Source organism: Nelusetta ayraudi, unplaced genomic scaffold, assembly GCF_046127955.1.
Source record: "Nelusetta ayraudi isolate G7.1 ecotype Tasmania unplaced genomic scaffold, CSIRO-AGI_Nayr_v1 ptg000084l, whole genome shotgun sequence".
In the NCBI taxonomy this organism is placed as follows: Eukaryota; Metazoa; Chordata; class Actinopteri; order Tetraodontiformes; family Monacanthidae; genus Nelusetta; species Nelusetta ayraudi.
Window position 1 is genome coordinate 5,081,101 of NW_027466134.1, and position 16,744 is coordinate 5,097,844.

Here is a 16,744-nt window from a genome sequence, read left to right on the forward strand (position 1 = left end):
ATCCAGAGGCGGGCTGGGCTGCTGACAGCTGATACCAGACTGGGCAGCTCCCTCTGACAGACACACACACACCAAAAGATCAACAAATTAGGTTTTTAGTTCTGCACGTCCCCAGCAAAGTTAAAGACCCGGAGTGGAAAATTAAAAAATAATTTTTTTAATCGACTGACAGCTCTAATATATACATATAAGAGAACCATTCTCTGAGTAGGAAAACCAAATGACTTTGATTGTCCCTCCAGTTTACACTTTCATTAATATCCACTACCAGTCAAGAGTTTGGACTCATACTTCTGATTGAATGGTTTTTCTTTCATAGTCATGACTATTGACATTGCAGATTGTCACTCAAGGCATCAAAACTATAAATGAACACATATGAAATATGTTTTGACAAATATGTCAAATATATTTTCAAACAAAAAAGTGTGAAATAACTCAAACAAGTTTTATATTTTAGATGATGAAAGAAGAAACATGTATATATGTATATATGTATATATATATATATATATATATATATATATATATATATATATATATATATATATATATATATACATATATGTATATATATATATATATACATATATAATTAAGTTATTATATTACCATATATTACACTACAGCTGCCTCAATGAAAACACCTACTCTGCCACTCACTGCCAATACATATATATAACAGTACATTCATACAGTTGCTGTGCTGTGTGGGCTCCACCCTGGTTGAGCCAAGTGGTGATAAATCATCAGCACTCAGATTGACGGCTCCATGCACCACGGCCCCAGGAGAGCATTGATGGCTGCACGGCCGTCCAGCCAGGATGAACGTTAATGCCAGGTCACGACACTTGCAGCTGTTCTCTCATATAATGGTGTTTCTGATACTGTGAGTAGGATTGTCAGACTGAAGGCTGCTGCTGGTGGATGCCTTGGGCCCTGTGTGTGTGTGTGTGTGTGTGTGTGTGTGTGTGTGTGTGTGTGTGTGCTGGCTTCACTGTGGGCAGCCCCCAGTTAAATCTGAGGTGTAAGACAGCAGAGATGTGGGGATTACTGGAGGTGGTCCAAACTGCTTTTCCATTGTGCAGCCACCCCGAAGGACACTGTTCTATTTCTGGCCCTGGTCCTTCTCATTATACCTCCCTCTAACCCCTCCTCTCACTTTATTTATTTATTGTTTTCTCTTCTTCTTTCCCCATTGATTGCTTTGGTTTATTTGCCACCCTCCGTCCCTGGCCTCTTTTCTGTCTCTGCTTTCCTTCCCCTGGCTGTGTGGAGAAAGGAATCTGGGTCATGGCTTCCAAAACCTCACAAGGTAGAAATGCTTAATAATAATACTGACAGGGCAAAAAGAAAGAAATAAAGAAAGTGGAGTATCAAGTGCCAAACAGGCCATGCAGCATGAATCCATCCCAGTGGCAGCCACTCTGCAGAGTGCCAGACAAACGGCAGGGAATTAAAGAGGCCGTGAAAAGTGATTTGATTGCCTTTGGATGTGATTTAGCTCTTTATGAATCAGAGTTGATTGATTGATTGATTGATCAATCCTCAGTGTACACTACACACCCAGGTCCGCTGACTGGTGTGTCTTACTTTGTGTCAATTACATTACACAAAGAAGACAAAAGCTTGTTTGTAAAGCTCCAATAACCCAGAAATTATTTATTGACACTGACTTCACAAGAAGCAGTCAAGATATCTTGAATGATATCATGATATATGATATCATGATATATGATATCAATGTACAGGTACGACCCGAAAAATGAGAATATCCAGTAAGAGTTGCTTTATTTTGGCAATTTAACATAAAAGATGAAAGCACCACATTTTATTGAGCCATTCCACCCAAATTGACATCTCAAGCAGTTCCTTGTTGTAACTTTGCTGATGAAGATTTTCAGCTTATTAAAACCACAAACCTACAAACTCAGAAAATTATTATAAAATTTGAGTTGTTTTTTTTAAGCTGCAAGACCTGATCAGCAAAATGCAAAGAAATAAACACTTGAAATATATTGATTTGCATATTATTCCTTTATATAATATGTCACATTCACCTTTTAAGTTGAATTGCAGAAATACTGCCACCTTTTCAGGATATTCTAATGTTCTGGGTAGCACCTGTACATATCTTGTTTTTATCATTTTCCCTTCTCTCTCTGTGACTTTTGTTGCTGTAACGTGGGATGAATAAAGGTGTTCAGTTCTATTCTATGATATTGAAAGATATCTCCAAGATATACTGAGTGTTGGCAGAGCTGCTGTCTTGGTTTGAGAAGCTCTTTTTCTGGAAAACAATCCCCTGACCTGGGTTTCAGCCCTGAAGGACGCAAGATTGTAAGAGAATTAAGTTTTGTTTGCTGTCAGGAACGGTTGATATATTTTTCTCTTTGATGGCTCGTGAAAAAAATATTCCGTCTCCTCCTCCGTTCAATCATAACGCGCCGTTACCACTGGTCAGTGAACTGGTCACGTGATTGACCTCCGCGTGGATGCGTGGGAAGAACCTCCTCATGAGAGCGTCAGAACCTTCCAGCCATACTGGAGAGGTTTTTCCAAGTGGAGCTGCTTCCATCACCAGTTTTTTTTTATTGCCATATTTAGGTTTAGTTTAATTGTAGGGGCGATGAGAGGCAGCTCATGCCCAAGCAGTGACATCCCAACGGCCACAATCAGAGGGCGCCGTTCCAACGCAACTGGAAGGGTCGCAGCGTTGCAGACAAAAACTCCTCCAATGAAAACGCATTGTTTTGTAACACAGGCAGTTTATACATGATACGGCTGTGTTTTCTTAAGCTTTCTAGCAGATGATGAATTTCTTATGCAATGCGCAGTTTGGTGGTTGTGGTCCTTGCAGTGGTCGTCTCCGACCACCAGACCAAGTACACAAGACAATCACAATATCAGACGCAGTGCATTATCAAGCAAAATTCACTGCAAAAACCACAGCAGCCCTGGCCAGCCCAGCTTCACTGCATTACCCAGTGCTGTACAACTGCATATGTTCACCACACAGTGAGGCAAGGGTCACACTAGCCTGACCTGCAGCGCTGGCACCAAAATATTGATGACCGCAGTTCCAGAGCAAATTAATAGCTGACGATGCCGATGACATTCTCCAATATGCTGAATCAGCAAAAGTGAGTCATTATATTCAATGAGTGATGCAGCAGCTGCATGAGGAGGTACGTGCTTGCACGCACGCACGCACACACACACACACACACACACACACACACACACATAATACCTCCTTCATTAGGCGTATTGTGTGGATGCTGATGTAATGCAAGTTAATCTGTTGGCCTCTAGTTGGCTCGCTGGCCCAGCAGGAGCTCTTTGTATTGGACATTAGCCTGGCCCCGCCCCCCGGAGACAGATTCATCAAGAATGATGCTGATACCCAAGTACCCGGCCCTTTTGTCAGTGCGTGTGTGTGTGTGTGTGTGTGTGTGTGTGTGTGTGTGTGTTTCAGACACTTAAACTAGGGACAATGCAGTGAAGAGGTTGGTGATAAAGCCACTGCTTTCTCAGCATGTGCTCCAGAGCACGTAGACCCACAAATCTTTGTGTTATGCATCACTGTGTGTGTGTGTGTGTGTGTGTGTGTGTGTGTGTGTGTGTGTGTGTGTGTGCACACGTCCTAGACACACAGAAATGTTGCTTCTCGGAACCTTCCATATCTGAACCATATCTCTTGCGCTGCCTTTGTGCTGAACCGGGGTTTTGAAGTTGGTCAGTAGCAGAGGTAGGTTCGCAGTTGGAATCAGTGACCATGTAGATGACCATTTCATACAAGTCCACAGAGTAAGCCAGGAGAGGAGGTGGTTTTGCTGGGTGGACAGCGGGCTGAAGAACATCAGAACATGGATCCACTAATAGTCTCCTCAGAACATGCGATGAAACAGACCAGGCATGGATGCACTGATTCATTACACACACCAGGTGTAATCACACTACCGTCCATAAACATGCGCCATGACTATTCGAATGAACATACTGATAAATGTTTCCTCCACATCAGCAGCTTGGATTTTCACTCCACGCCGGCCGAGGTCGATATGCCGGCTGCATCATTTGATGGTTTGATCCTCCTCCACATTTAATAAGCTGCCAAAAAGACTTTTTGACCGTGTGAATCAACAGCAGCTTCGTTTGAATCGGTCGTCGATTTCCTCATGGAAACTTGCTCGATTTTTTTCAGCTTTTCGTTGAATTGAATTGTATTTCGCTGGTCTAAGTGGCCTCGTGGTGAACTGTGATGTGTCTTGCCATCACCACAGGGCTCGGTGCTGCTGGGCCGGTGTCCAGCACAGCCGTGATCCCCAGTTGCAGGATCAGCAGTAATAGAAAATGGATGGATGAATCATACTTTGGGGAAAGAATGACTCAACAAGAGAGAGAGACTTGCGTTCCCTTTGTTCTTCCTGTTTGTCACGAACAGCACGACTCTGGTGTGCTTCACTGCCAAGTCGGGGCAAGGCGATTCACAGCAAATCTTTCCATTGTAGATTTTTCACTTCTGGTCTTTTAATCGTTTAAAAAAAAAAAAAGTTAAAGTCCAGAAAATCATCAGCAAAGAGTTCCCAGCGTGACGTCTCCACGTCGTTGTACATGCTGCTGTGTCTCAGCTCGTTCTGATTGGCCGCAGCCTGACGTATCTGAAGGCGACGTTCTCCAGAATGGTTCTCATTGGCCCGATAGATCATGTGAGTTCCAGAGGCATGATGGGAAGCGACGCTACTGAGCATGGTCTATTGATGCAGGAAGTCAAAAACATTTTTTTGCAGTCTCTGCTGCTGAGTGAGCAGCTCCATTGAAATGAATGGGAGCCATCAAGCACTCTGGGGGCCTGGTTAGAACAGGCATGGGCAAACTATGGCCCGGGGACCATGTGCAGTCCGTTTTGCTTTTTATTCTTGATTTATTAACTTGAAGAAATTATATTAATAGTCAGAAAATCATCTCTCTCTTTTCAGCGTTTAAGAGTCATTTTAATAAAGAACTAAATAGAGTGAAGCTTCAAAGACACTGACTTTGTTGTAACTTTGCTTTTGTTCATTTTCAATTGACATTAAAGCAACATTGTTTTCTCCATATACCTCTACATGTATATCTGCAGGCCCCTCCGTCAGCCCATTGTGGCCAGGAGTCAAAGAGCTGGGCTACGATCTGGAAAAGAAGCAACAATTGGGGTGATTTATGCTGCTATATAAGGTCGTATTGTGGAGGCTAATTACACGCAAACCATATTTGGCGCACTGACGGAGCGCCACATAACTAATAAAAGAGGAAAGCGGCTCGGTCGCAGGCAGCCGTGCTGTCCCGCGTCCCCCTCGGCCGCCAAAATAGAAGAGGGGATTATTTGTGGGGCTGCTTCACTTTTAGTGCTGCTCTCCGTGCGCGTGCACGTGCGTGCGTGCGTGCGTGTAGGCAATAGCAGCAGCGGTGGACTTAGCGCGAGCTTTAAATAGCTAACTCAAATAAAGTGAGAGGGGGTGGAGGGGTGGGGGGGTCAGGGGGTGGGGGGGATGAGAGGCTGAGAGGGGACTCTGTGAGGGGAGGAGGCATTCCCGAGCGGAAGCCAACCATTGGATTTCTAAACAGCGCTGCGAGCCAGCAATGCCAGGAATGTGATGTCGTCCGGCATCAGAGACGAGCGAGCGAGGCGGCCAGGTGCCGCCGCCGAGCTGAGGCGCCCAGACAGGAGGAGGTGCGCCAGGAAGTGCGAGGTCCAAAGCAGAAGCAGCAGTTGGGGTTGGACGGGGTGGGTGGGGGTGGGGGAGGGGAGGAAAGACAAGACGCCTGCAGGTGACTCAGCATGAGGCTGCAGGTCTGTCTGTCTGTCTATCTGTCTGACTGTCTGTCTGACTGCCTGTCTGTCTGTCTGTCTGACTGCCTGTCTGACTGTGTGACTGACTGACTGTCTCTCTGTCTGTCTGTCTGACTGCCTGTCTGTCTGTCTGTCTGTCTGTCTGACTGCCTGTCTGACTGACTGACTGTCTGTCTGTCTGTCTGTCTGTCTGACTGACTGTCTGACTGACTGACTGACTGTCTGTCTGCCTGTCTGTCTGACTGACTGTCTGACTGCCTGCCTGTCTGTCTGCCTGTCTGTCTGTCTGGAGCAGGCGCTTCCATCAACCCCCCCTGGAGAAGATCTGCGTGCAACACAGTGGTGGAGTCTAGTTTATTCTAGTGCAGGGCTGGGCAAACTCCGGCCCGCGGGCCATATGCGGCCCGTTAAGCATTTTCCATCCGGCCCGCCAAACGTGAAGAAATGATACTCATAGTCAGTGAGTTATTAAATAGCTGTAATTCCATTCATTTTTCAGTTTTCCCAGTGTTGTTTTAATAAAGAGCTAAATAGACACTGATTAGGTTGTAACTTTGTTCATTTTCAATTGACATTAAAGCAACAAGTTTTTTCCATGCTATATCAGAACTTAAAACACCCTTTTAATCACATTTCTAAACTGGAAAGTGAACTTGGTGTCAAACAAGCAGGCTGAAACGTATCTTCTGCGCATTCTTTTAGTGGTTGTACGGTAATTTGGGACCTTTTCTATGGCTATACAGCGTATACCTGCGTGTCACGTAGAGACTACACCACCACACCACTGCTCCCCCCACCAACCATCCCCTCGATGGACTCGCTGCTCTTCTGCCTCCCTTTTTTTTTTTTTACACACTGTGTTAAATTTCTATTCTTTCTCATCCTTTTCTACCTTCTGACGGCTGTCTTTGTGCGCAGGCTGTGGGAAAGTTTCCCGTCATGGTGAGGTCATCCGCTGCCACCAATGAACCCCCTCCACCCACCCACCCTCCCACCCCCACCCCTGCACCCTGTTCCCCCCCGCCTCACACACACACACACTTGGACACTTCTGCACAGACACACACACTCTTCACGCTGCTGCTGTCCCTCAGCTCTGCAACAAGTCGACAACAACAAAACTGGAGTCTAACTGCTTTTTTGATGGCAGTTTCAATTATAAATTTGGCCTTAGAACACACACACACACACACACACACACACACACACACATCACGTTCCTTGAATAAAGTATACAACACTAGCAGTCAACAATTTGGACTCATACTTCTTATTTCATGGTTTTTCTATTTACTATTGACACTGCAGGTTGTCACTCAAGGCATCAAAACTATGAATGAACACATATAGAATATGGATTCAACCAAAAGGAGTGAAATAACTCAAACAGGTTTTATATTTGAGATGATCTAGAACAGCCACCCTTCATATAAAATATATAGAACATAATAATTAAAAGGTATTTAACTTTTTTTTTTCTTCTGCCACATTAATCCACATGTCTTGCTCATATATTTGATGTCTTCAGCGTGTATCTGCAGTGTAGAAAGCAGTCAAGATCAAGAAGAAACAGGTGTGTCCATACTTTTGACTGCTAGTGTGTGTGTGTGTGTGTGTGTGTGTGTGTGTGTGTGTGTGTGTGTCCATATAGCTAACGATGCTAACGCGCGCACGACAGCCCGGCTAATGCACGGCGGGATAAAAGTGCTGGCTTGGCTAATTACTGCCATCTGTTGCCGAAGCTAGAAACTGCAGAATGAGGAGGTTTTGCCAAGCAACCCGTCGTGCGAGGCAACTAAATGAGACACGCTGTGTTAGTTAGTGGAGTTAGTTAGTTAGTTAGTTACACAGGCAGGTCGGTCAGTCAGTCAGTTAGCTAGTTAGCTAGTTCGTTTTTCATTGTTTTGAGAATAGAATTAGACTGTTATGCATGAATTTGTGATGGATTAAAAAATAATAATGATAAAAAAAAATAATAAAAAACTTGTTGGATTTAGATCTGGTGAGTGATGATAATATCCTGAAGAAGAACATAACCCTAAATGAATTTTAAATAGCTGTGACTGCGGCTGTATTTTATTCATTTCATTCTCAGCGTTTTCAGAGTCACTTCAACAAAGAGGACTTCAAGGAGATATTTTGTTGTAACTTTGCTTTTGTTCATTTCCAATCGACATTAAAGCTTGTTGTCCCATGATATATTTTTTTTCCTCCTATGAGGTGGCTCACCAAACACTCCATGCATCTGCTCCTGCCCCCCCCGACAGTCAAATTTTTAGAACCCATCATTGTGGCCCACCAGTCAAAACGTTTGCCCACCCTGGTATAAACTATTGACACAAGGCCAAGTGGACCCACGCTTTCATCTCGTTTATGTCCCATTGTGACCAGATCAAAAGCAATGAAACGCATGCTTCAGGAATTTTAACCCATTTAGGGAAGCAGACTTTTCCACTGTCCCCCCCGCCCCCCTGTGCTTTGCCAGTGTCAAACTGAAGCTTCAGTTTCTTGTTGTCCTTCAATGACAAGATTGCCTTCTGCATACCTCGTCCACATCTGGCTCTTTTCCTCCAACACCTGGCAAACGAGGCCTTTCCACCCAGCCAACTGCTGCCGCCACTGAGTATTTCCTGCTAAAGAGCTGTCGGGCCGACCTGTGATAAGTGTTGTTCGGCCAGGCACCAGTGTTGCGGTGCTGGAGATTGGTCTCGGTCTCGAGAACACTTTTGAAGGGTCTCGTCTCGGAACAAACAAACAAACAAACAAACAAAAAAACAGCATAATTTCCTCCCACTTGCTTGGCGTCTGTTTGCAACTATTCCACAACCTTCTAAACACACTGTATGTGCCAGCTAATGTTGTTTCACAGGATGTTTTTTATATTATGGGTTATTTGTTATACGCGGGGTTATGCATCACGTGGTGTGGGTGGGACATCGGCAGAAGTGAATATCAGCTGCTCTTCACCTGGTGGATTTTTTGGAATGACGGGATGTCCCACTTTTGCTGACCGCTTTACTTTGCTTGGCCTTATTTTTGTTTAAACCTTATTTTTTTTTTGTCACTCAAACACAATACAATAAATCTGCAATAGCAACTTGTCTCCGGAGCCGTGACTTCATCCATCAGCGCGTCCGACAGGTATTTTTCCCCTTACTTGGCCTCTCTGCGACTATATTTCGTTTTTCTACTGGTCCTTTGGATAGTCGCTCTATACACACCGTCATGAATAATGTTGCAAGTACACACAAGCAGCTCCTCATCTCGTACTTGGAAACACTGTTTTATATTTCTTTGAGTTCACATTCTTCCCTCCTAATATACAGAGCGAGTTAATATACAAAAATATATGACAGCTATATTTTACGAGAAAGTACTTCACATCTGTAAAAAGGCGATAATTACTACGACATATAACATAATAATAATAATAATAATAATAATAATAATAATAATAATAATAATAATAATAATAATAATAACATCTATAAGTACAAGGCGACCGTGTCACTGTGGCTTTGTCAGGTGACAGTGAAGCTGGCGCCATGAAATAAAACGGGTTGAAACATTTTACTGAACGAAAAAAAAAAACACAGTCACACTTTTTGAATATGTTGGCATTTTGCAGAATTACAGTGAACCTGGAGGTAAATGTGAGAGTGGAATTATGAATTCTTAAATAGGAAGCAGGGGAATTAAAGTGTGACTTCACTACTAGACCCTCTGGAGAAAGACAATAAGTATACACGTTAACGCACAGCTCTGTCAATACATTAAAGAATGATTAATTATTAAAGCCGTACACCTCTAACTTTAAAACCCATACATCAAAATCTTGGCTCCCTCTGGTGGTGGTTTTTCTGCATTGCAGTCTGTTCATTTGGCAGTTGGTCTTTATAGAGTCCGTTTGTTCTTCCTTTCTGCTCTTGGCTTGCATGCCGAGCATCACTTCTGTTTGTTTGACCCAATCATGACCTTTGACACGAAGTTGACGATGGCGCTGGCCGGCTGCTCGGGGTCGTGTTCAGCGAATAGATGGCACTCGTTCTCTGTGTCGCTCTGAGATTTCCTGGCAACAAATCCAAATATCCTGGAGGACGCGGGGACAGAAAAGAGCAAAGGTGTTTATGCAACAGCGGAACCGGCTTAGACAACAGAAAAAGCAAAAACACATCCCAGCTCTGGACTGCAGGGGTCACTGCGTGGTTTCTTCCATCTACAGGTGCTACCCAGACAATTAGAATATCCTGAAAAGGTTGCTGTATTTCTGCAATTCAACTTAAAAGGTGAGTTTGACATATTATATAAAGGAATAATATGCAAATCAATATATTTCAAGTTTTTATTTCTTTGGATTTTGCTGATCAGGTCTTGCAGCTTAAAAAACCCCCTCAAATTTTATAATAATTTTCTGAGTTTGTGGGTTTGTGGTTTTAATAAGCTGAAAATCTTAATCAGCAAAGTTACAACAAGGAACTGCTTGAGATGTCAATTTGCGTGGAATGGTTCAATAAAATGTGTTGCTTTCATCTTTTATGTTAAATTGCCAAAATAAAACAACTTTTACTTGATGTTCTAATTTTCTGGGTAGCACCTGTAGTCAATTCTTTTTTTTTTTTTTTTTTAAGTTGTCAGCAGGCTGACGACAGTCAGGCAAGCCAGTTGAATTCAGTGCAAAAACTTACTTTGCAGTGGAGCCATTTCCTTGCGGCCATCTGTCAGAACAACAAACATAATGTTGATAAAACTACAGTTTTGCAACACTAATAACTTCAGAAATACACATTGTTTGTTGGAATTTTTCAAAACATATCAAAGTCTGCTTATCAACTGCTGTGTGATCAGGATCAGGACATGACAACATGCGTGTCCAGTGGCAGTGGGAGGGGCAATTCAACGCCACTCACTTGCGTCCCTGCGGATCCAAAGAGCAGAAGATGACGGTGTTGACGGCGTAATGTCTTCTGAAGAACAACCTGCAGGGGGAGACACAAGCTGTCAGTCAGTCCGGCTCGGCACCGGCGTCCCACCAGTGAGGTGACGAGCTTTCCGCGGTCGAGCATTTACTTCCTCTGGTTGTCGGTGAGCGTGATGCCCTGCGCCGACACTTTGAAGTGGACCACGGTGGACGGCGGGGGCGGAACCGAGGAGATGGTCTGCGTGGTGGCCTTCTGAACCGCCTGGTGACCCGTCAGAGACTCCAGCGCAACGGAACCCAGGTACCACACGTTGCACGCTGCACAGGGCCGCAAACACACAGTCACGCTAGACCAACAACTTGGGGTAAAAATCATCTTCTCACTCACTCACTTTTCATAAAGGTGCACTAAAACTTTTTTATTTTTATAACATTTATGTGTCAATATTGTGTACATATTCATATCAAATCCTAATATTATATAATATAATAATATTAGAATGACAGGTACTGTCCGAAAACTTAGAACATCCAGTAAAAGTTGTTTTATTTTGGCAATTTAACATAAAAGATGAAAGCAACACATTTTATTGAGCCATTCCACGCAAAATGACATCTCAAGCAGTTCCTTGTTGTAACTTTGCTGATTAAGATTTTCAGCTTATTAAAACCACAAACCCACAAACTCAGAAAATTATTATAAAATTTGAGTTTGTTTTTTTTTAAGCTGCAAGACCTGATCAGCAAAATCCAAAGAAATAAAAACTTGAAATATATTGATTTGCATATTATTCCTTTATATAATATGTCACATTCAAGTTCTAATTTTCTGGCTAGTACCTGTAGATATGCGTTTCACAAAAAACTAAGCTTGACACAACGTAAAAAAAACAAACTCCCCTGCAGCTTATTGCAGTGCACTCATCGCATCATATTGTTGCTTCTTTTTCTGACATATTTCACACACAGGTTGTGTGTACCTGCTCCTTGTTTCAGAAGTTCGGCTGCCGAGTTTGTCGCCGTCTGTGCGGTTGACTCATTTTTCTCCTCCAGAGGGTCTGCAGACAAAATAAATAATCAGAAAATGAAATGAAATTCAATGCAAACCACTGAAACGTTTGTATCTTTTATACACATGATGACATAACAGCAGTTTTGTAACTTTTGTTTTTCATTGAGATATACACATAGATACACATTTTACTAAATTTCCACAAAATAAAATTCAGAAATGCACACACACACACACACACACACACACACTCTCTCACACACACTCACACACTCACAATGACCTTTGTGTGGCAGGATGAGTTTGCAGGGCAGAGCCAGTGGGGTAATGGAGTGCTGGCAGACCAGAGCCGTAAGACTTCCTGAATGGAAAAAGAGAAATAATGTCAAAGCCACTCTACACTCTACAGACTGGCACTGTCGAGTGAAGCAGTGAGCTGCAACATGTTCTGTTGACCAGCAGAGGGAGGCATGGCGCAGATATAATCGCTCTGGTATCATTATTCACCTTGCTGTAAGCAGTATTAGACTGAGACTGATGAAACACTGCTTCCTTTATATTGTCCTCCACACCTCTGAGGAGACACACTGGCCTGTCTCCACATCAGGTGTGGGCAAACTATGGCCTGGGGGCCATATGCGGCCCGTTAAGCCTTTTAATCCGGCCCGCCAAACTTCTAAGAAATGATATTATTGGTCAGTGAGTCTTAAAATAGCTGCATTTCACCCCCAGATCAATGACATTCGCAAATATTAAACCTGAGGCCTCTTTTTTTTTTTTTTTTTTTTACAAATTCACTTTCAGCAAGACAAATAATAATAATACACTCAGTTGGACTCTAGAAAATGTGATGTCTGTGTGAAAACGATGGCTGTGACGTTCTCACCAAAGTAAGGCTCATTGGGGCAGCCTTTGAGACGGACGCCTTTCTGTGTGCACTCAATCAGGAAGTGTCTCACCAGCTCGTTGGACAGGTCTCCTGGTCAAAGGATACACAAAGGACTTTATGGTTTCAAAATATCTACAGGAATAATGCTAACAATTATGGTAATAATGTTTTATCTCATAATTCTGATATGTTTTCTCATAATTACAAAATCTTGGTCTCGTACTTACGAGATTTATTTATTTTATTATATTTTTATTATTTAAAAAAAAAAAATTAAACAAATTGTCCACTGATTGCAATGTACTCATCTCCCCACCCCAACCAAAACAAACTCAACGGCTCTGCTACCTTTCTTGCTGCTGTGCTGCAGCACAGAGGGAGGGGGCGTGGCCACCTTCACGGCCAAACCGTAGGCCCCGCAAAACGAATGGCTGTCTCTGACGATGAATGATCCCGGCTCTTTGTCCTTCAGCACTGCCACAGCTACTCCAGCACACACACACACACACACACACACACACACACACACACACACAGGCCCAAAGTTAGTAAAAAAAATAAATAAAAATCACACGCACTGTGCAAGGCCCTTGACTTGACGCCAGGCCTGTTGTTCTGCAGTCAAGCCAACCGACAGTTCGACCAAAGCAGTCGAGCCAGCAGACGCTCGCTTTTTGCTGGCTCCGTGTACACCAGAAATTACGGTAATCATTGGGCACAATGGGGGGAACTAGAAATAATCGCTTTTCTCTGGACTTGGTTGTTGTTGGTGCGGCCTCGTCCCGCCAGCTGTCGAATCGTCACCCACCCGTGTGCACCCGACCTAGCAAAGGAAAAAAAAGACGCACGCGCTTCCGTGCAGGTGAGAGCCGTAAGGAGGCCGTTCAGCACGTGAGGGAAAGCGGTCGGCGTCGTCGATCAAACATTTGGCGCAGTTGTGCAAAGCTGCCACGGAGCACGCAAAGACCGAAGAGACAGCCGGTGGGACCGCGAGCCACTTGGTTTGCACACTGTGTCGCCACTTGTCGACTGTCGCGTTGACGACGTGCCGGCGGAGGAGAACGCTGGTGCTGGTGCGTCGCGTGAATCATCATTTGCTTGCAATGTTCACGTTCGCTACCTGCCTTTCAAGTGTGGGCTAGCACAGCACAGCACAGCACAGCATAGTGCAGCACGGCGCAGCGCGAGGGAGAACACTGGTGTTATCTGGCAGGAGGCTCAATATTTACCTTGCTCTCTGGAAATGTCGGACTTGTACCAGTACTTGGACGTGTCCTGCACAAACTTCACAGTGTCCTGCTGCTTTCCGCCAAAGTCTGCCAGACAGAGGAGAGGCCCCGTGTTGACGGATCAACCAAGCAACACATTCTCTAAAACTCACAAAATAGACCGCTGAAATTCTACATCCACAAAACTCATTATGTCTTCCAATAACAATCAATACAGCGTTGGTCAATAAAGAACAATGAACACAAGCAACAATGATTACTGTAGTTCAGTCTCGGGACGCATCGCTACAAATGACCATATTGGACATCGAAAGAGGAAACTTCCGAAAACGGAAGTACTCCGCTAGGCTCGTGCCCAGAGCCTTCTGACTTCATTCTGGACATTTCCACTTTAATCACAAAATTGAAACTTTAATCTCGAAATTTTGATTTAATTTTAGAAATTTCGATTTTATTCACAAAATATCAACTCTATTCTCGAAATGGAAACTTGGGGGGGAAAAAAGTCTTCTCAAACACAAATTTAACAAATTGGTCATGTACATACATGTAAGTACAAGTCGAGCACTCAACGCGTTGGCCAACCCTGATCCTGGGAGGTTGAAAGACGCGTTTCTATTTCACACTGCGACAGAGTTAAGCTTCTTTGCACCTGGACTCCACCCACCTGCTCCAGGCGACCAGGCCCCGCCGACGCCCCTGAGGTGGTCCGGGGTTGACGAGAAGGTGATGAGGCTGAGGCTGCTGCCGCTGTTGGGGCTGGAGAAGCCGCTCAGTGACGGGGAGCGGGAGCCCAGCTCCGCCGGCCCCTCGGCGGGCCTCCTCTTCTCGGGCAGCAGAGGAGGGAGCCCCCCGTGGCCCCGGAGGTTCAGGCTCTCCAGGCTCTCCAGGCTCTCCACCGCCTCCAGCAGACTGTGCTCCAGGCCGCCCCCGCCGTTACCCAGCAGCAGCGAGGACAGGTCGGCGCCGTCCGGCCCCCTCTGCGACCCGGGACCCCCGTCCGAGCCCCTCGGCGGAGAGCTGCGGGCGCTGGGAGTGCTGAGGGGTGAGGCTGAGGCGTGCAGGGAGCGCTGGGAGTTTGGAATCTGGCCGTGACACCGGTCAGGAGTGGAGCTGGAATAGAAGAGAGTAGAATAGAATAGAGAATTGAGTGTTTTGTAACAACTGTTTTCTTTAGTGCTGCAACAATGTAGTTTCTCAATATAGGATGAATAAAGTACATCTATGTATCTCCATCTCTGTCTCTATCCTGCTTTCTAATACGCTTCACACCATTCGATGGAAACACCTGCAAATCGCAGTTGTACTTTCGCTTTTATTTTGTTAAAAAACTGTCATGGAAACGCAGCTATTGACATAGAAGCAAGTGTTTTATTGCACCTTGATGGAACGTAAGTGGTTGAGGAAATGTTTTGTATTGCAGTTCTATTAGCAAAGAAAGAAAATGTTTTTTCTTCCAGACTAGAGTGAAGTGAGAACGGGTGAAAGGAAGATGGAACGAGTGTGATGGAGGAGTGGCGGCTACCTGGGTGTGTGTGGGAGGGGGCTGTCTGACGACATGGAGCACATGGAGCCAAAGACCCCCCGGCGGGACGCTGGGGAGGCCAACGCTTCCGGTCGGAAGAGCTCCCCCTCTGTCAGGCTGCTGCCACTGCTGTTCAGGCCTTTCAGGAAGCCCCTGGACTCTGGAAAGAAAAGAAAGGAAAAAAGAAAAAGATATTTTAAGGATTAAATATCTGCTGGACGTCACTTCTGTTGATTATTACTCACAATGCGACACTTAAAAAAATACGACAACGCAGTAGAGTTTTTAATTTCTTTCATAACATTCACCGTATCAATTTTAATTGAATCAGAATGAATGTGAATGTGAACGATTGTCTTTGAAATGATTTTTTCCTTTTATAATGCAACAAAATATTTTCCTAAGATTGACGAGAGACGGCGAGGTGAACTCGGAAGTTGAGGAACAACTCCAGACGTGTCCTTTGCCTTTTGCGCTCACATTCCACACACAGACGAAGTCAAAGTTGACGAGCGCGACTTTGGAATGGCGGAAGGAAGCCGTTTGCGGCCCGTTGAGCTTTTAATCGGGCCCGCAGAACTCGGAAGAAATCATATTAATAGTAAGAAATAAAATAGCTGTATTTCAGTGTAAGAGTCATTTCAATAAAGAGCTAAATACCAAAAGACACTGATTTTGTTGTAACTTGCTTTTGTTCAAGCTCCAAGCATCCCATCACGACAATATATATATGTGTATATATATAAATATATATATATGAATATATAAATATTTGACTGTGTCGCTGAGCACACAGCGCTTCATTCAGCCTCTTGTCAGCCACAGCCAGGCCTGTCCACCACTGTGAGTCACCGCGTTCAAGGCTCAGACATCATAAAGGATTCCTTGTTCTCCCCCCCCACCACCACCACCACCCCCACCCCCCCACCCAACACTCCAACACCCCCCTCCTCCACCCAGCAACCCCTCTGCTGCTGCTTCTGTCCATTCCAGTGCTCCAGCAGCTTCATGCATGATCATATTGAACCACCTGCATTCTTCTCCACTGCATTACATCATCGCACAAAATGATAATAATAATAATAATAATAATAAACATTTGGGAACTTGAAATTGCTTCTCACTCTTTTTGAAATTGCTTCCATCGCAAACCCTAAACCTATTTTCACCCATTTGACTGAATGTATGCACAGTATGTCATTTTGTTGTGGCAGTTGTATGTGTGGCTAATTGTACGGTAGTTTGATGCCTGTTGGTCAGGTTGTTGTTTTTTTTTATGTCAATAAGCTGGTCTGGCTAAAAGCAGACACACACCATCATTGCAACAACATATAT

The 16,744-nt window shown here is 44.3% G+C and overlaps 1 protein-coding gene and 1 long non-coding RNA gene across 2 annotated transcripts in view; one reads left to right on the forward strand and one right to left on the reverse strand.

Moving 5' to 3' along the window:
- The first annotated feature begins 268 nt into the window (after positions 1 to 268).
- Positions 269 to 7,778, forward strand: LOC142900952 (uncharacterized). Its single transcript, XR_012928950.1, has 3 exons — positions 269 to 401; positions 7,210 to 7,451; positions 7,488 to 7,778. It is a non-coding gene; the product is annotated as an uncharacterized LOC142900952 (long non-coding RNA).
- A 1,331-nt stretch (positions 7,779 to 9,109) lies between these two features.
- Positions 9,110 to 16,744, reverse strand: part of LOC142901019 (tensin-3-like) — a 32,193-nt gene continuing 24,558 nt past the window's right edge. The window contains exons 15-25 of the mRNA XM_076045690.1: positions 15,410 to 15,569; positions 14,552 to 14,997; positions 13,885 to 13,971; positions 13,004 to 13,138; positions 12,653 to 12,745; positions 12,050 to 12,127; positions 11,735 to 11,812; positions 10,904 to 11,072; positions 10,744 to 10,812; positions 10,522 to 10,551; positions 9,110 to 9,926 (exon numbers count right to left, since the gene is read on the reverse strand). Of these exons, the coding sequence (XP_075901805.1) occupies positions 9,782 to 9,926; positions 10,522 to 10,551; positions 10,744 to 10,812; positions 10,904 to 11,072; positions 11,735 to 11,812; positions 12,050 to 12,127; positions 12,653 to 12,745; positions 13,004 to 13,138; positions 13,885 to 13,971; positions 14,552 to 14,997; positions 15,410 to 15,569 (1,490 nt within the window). The 3' untranslated portion in view covers positions 9,110 to 9,781. The remainder of the gene's footprint in view (positions 9,927 to 10,521; positions 10,552 to 10,743; positions 10,813 to 10,903; positions 11,073 to 11,734; positions 11,813 to 12,049; positions 12,128 to 12,652; positions 12,746 to 13,003; positions 13,139 to 13,884; positions 13,972 to 14,551; positions 14,998 to 15,409; positions 15,570 to 16,744) is intronic.